At 45.2% G+C, this 2,808-nt stretch overlaps 1 protein-coding gene across 1 annotated transcript; it reads left to right on the top strand.

The window, feature by feature from the left end:
* Positions 1-114: 114 nt before the first annotated feature.
* SH3PXD2A (SH3 and PX domains 2A) lies at positions 115-2,491 on the top strand (the record flags this gene model as incomplete). The annotated part of the gene is made up of 1 exon (XM_009070382.1): positions 115-2,491. A coding segment is annotated over one exon (1,896 nt), but the record flags the coding sequence as incomplete, so codon positions are not given.
* Positions 2,492-2,808: the final 317 nt, after the last annotated feature.

The following is a 2,808-nucleotide window of genomic DNA, read 5'->3' as shown; positions in this document are numbered from 1 at the left end:
TATATAATTATATATATATTTGGCTATTGCAGGGGACTGGATTGAAAAAGGGAGGAGTGGAAAGCAATTGGTTGAGATTTTTGTCTAAGTAACATGTTCCTTGTCACCTCTTAGGTTATAGAAAAGAATTCTGGTGGCTGGTGGTATGTGCAGATTGGAGAGAAGGAAGGATGGGCTCCAGCATCTTACATTGACAAGAGGAAGAAGCCAAATTTAAATAGAAGAACCAGTACTTTGACCCGCCCAAAGGTTCCTCCCCCAGCACCTCCCAGTAAACCAAAAGACTCTGAAGAAGGAACAACTCCTGGAATGGTTTCTTCGGGTGATACCCAGGACTCTCCCCACAAGCTGAAATATGAAGAACCTGAGTATGATGTGCCTGCATTTGGCTTTGAGTCAGAGTGTGAAGGGAGTGAAAGTCATCATGAAGAGGGCACTCCTGAAAAACGACTGTTTCAGCCCCTCAAACCCTCGCCCATGTCATCACTTCAGAAAGCAAAGTTCAAAGTAGGGGAGTCTTCAGAAGAAGTTGCTCATGAAGAAGAGACCATCTATGAGAACGAAGGATTCAGGCGTTATGTGGAAGATGCTTTGTCCAATAAGGAATCTAGTGGAGACTCTGATTCTCAGAAAAGTTCCTCTCTGTCCTTGATCCGAAGGAATTCTCCATGTTCCAGCTCTCCTAAATCATCACTTGTGAAGCTCAAGACAGACAAAAACATCCAGCCTGATCTTGGAAAATGTCACTATTCCAGGAATGAGGAGACAAAACCAAGGTCAGCTTCAGATGTTGGCTTACGTAGCGTGCCAAGAACAGGCATGAGGAAAGAGCCTGGTCAGAGTCCTTCCATTAGAGCAAAGCCAATTGTTAGGCCCAAACCCTTCCTGAACAAGGCAGACTCTCAGAGCCAAGAAAAGATGGATATTAGCACTTTAAGGCGTCAGCTGAGGCCAACTGGGCAGCTCAGAGGTGGACTTAAAGGTTCAAGAAGTGAAGAGTCTGCGAGCCCTCCACGCACAGCTTCTGAGAACCAAGATGACCCTGTTAGGAGAAGCTCAGCTGATCTCATCACAGCTCCTTCCCGTGGCATTTTCCTCCCCAGCCATACAGCCAAAACTGAGCAAGAAAATGACTCCAGATGTTTCTATGTGACCACTGACTCATACCAAAAGGTACAGGATTCTGAAATTTGCTTCCCAGCAGGAGTAGAAGTGGAAGTGCTGGAAAAGCAAGCCAGTGGATGGTGGTACCTGAAGTATGGAGACATGGAAGGCTGGGCTCCTTCCCATTATTTGGCTCTTCCTGATAACCAGCGAGAAGCCACATCAGCTGAGACTGATTCCTCATTTGCCAGGAACAGGAAAAACGAAAACAAGTCAAACAGTTTAGAGAAGATAGAGAAGAGGGTTCAGGCTCTGAACACCATCAACCAGAGCAAACGTGCAACACCACCCATCCCAAGCAAACCTCCTGGTGGTTTTTCAAAAGCATCAGGGCCAGTTAAAATGAGGAATGGTGTGAGACAAATTGCTGTCCGTCCGCAGTCAGTGTTTGTGTCTCCACCACCGAAGGACAACAACCTGTCGTGCTCCTTGCGCAGGAACGAGTCTTTAACAACTACAGATCAACTTAGGACCGTCCGTCGGAATTCCTCCTTCAGCAATGCGTGGTCCCAGCCTGGTGATGCAAAGGGAAAGCAGCCTGAGCGGTCAGGTACAGAGAGCTCTGAGACCACCTCCAACCTCCCTGCACAGAGGAATGGCATCCCTGTGTCCACAGTCAGGCCTAAGCCTATTGAGAAATCCCAGTTCATCCACAACAATCTCAAGGACATCTATGTTTCCATTGCAGACTATGAAGGGGATGAGGAGACTGCTGGGTTTCAGGAAGGTGTCTGCATGGAAGTCCTCGAAAGGAACCCAAATGGCTGGTGGTACTGCCAGATCATGAATGGTGTGAAGCCATTCAAAGGTTGGGTGCCCTCAAATTATTTGGAGAAAAAGAACTAATACTGCAATACCTTTAACCTCCCTAATTTATACTGTTCCTGCTGTGTACATGTGGAAAAAATAATTGCTACACAAAAAGACATTTCTCTGTGCTCCAGTTTGTACAAAGGACTCTATACTGAGGACAAATCTGCCAAGTTTTGGAGAGGTTTGTGGGGTCTACATATAGTAAGCAACTATGAGGAAGGTGCAGCATAGTCAAATGCCTTTTTGTGAAGTTGTTAATAATCTTGTATGTGTAACAGGGTATAACATCCCATCCTTCCCATTATTGATAGGAAACCAAACGTGTGCCTTTTGTGAGAGAGAAATACACATGCATCTACTTGAGGAGTTACGTGCCAAACTCTGTTTTACAATCCTGGCTCCCTTTCTCCTCATTCTTGTCCATACGTGGAATACCCAAGAACTTTGAATGGTTTTCCACAACTTGCAGTGAGAAGCAAATGGAAGTTTCTGAAACACAGAAGGACTCTAATCCTTTGGAGATGTTTGCTTTTTTTTTTTTTTTACTATACTCAACAGTTGGTTAGTCCAGAGTTGGAGCCTTTACATTGTGGAGAGATTTGGGTTCTGACTTCAGTGTTGTTATTGCTAAGTCACCAGAAAAGGCAATCAGGTGGTGTGGGTTGGGGGCTTTTTGTTTCCTGCATTCTGTCTTGTTCTTTGAGTTGGGATTTCAGGTGTTCTAAGGCAGCAATGCCTACTGGTGCTTGTTAAAACAAACTTACAAACCCCATGCTTAAGCACGTCGATTACTTCGTAGGCTCCATGTTTATTTCTGTGCTTGATTCCCAC

The sequence above is a fragment of the Acanthisitta chloris genome, unplaced genomic scaffold (assembly GCF_000695815.1).
Source record: "Acanthisitta chloris isolate BGI_N310 unplaced genomic scaffold, ASM69581v1 scaffold1352, whole genome shotgun sequence".
Lineage (NCBI taxonomy): Eukaryota > Metazoa > Chordata > Aves > Passeriformes > Acanthisittidae > Acanthisitta > Acanthisitta chloris.
This window is presented reverse-complemented; position numbering and strand designations above follow the sequence as displayed.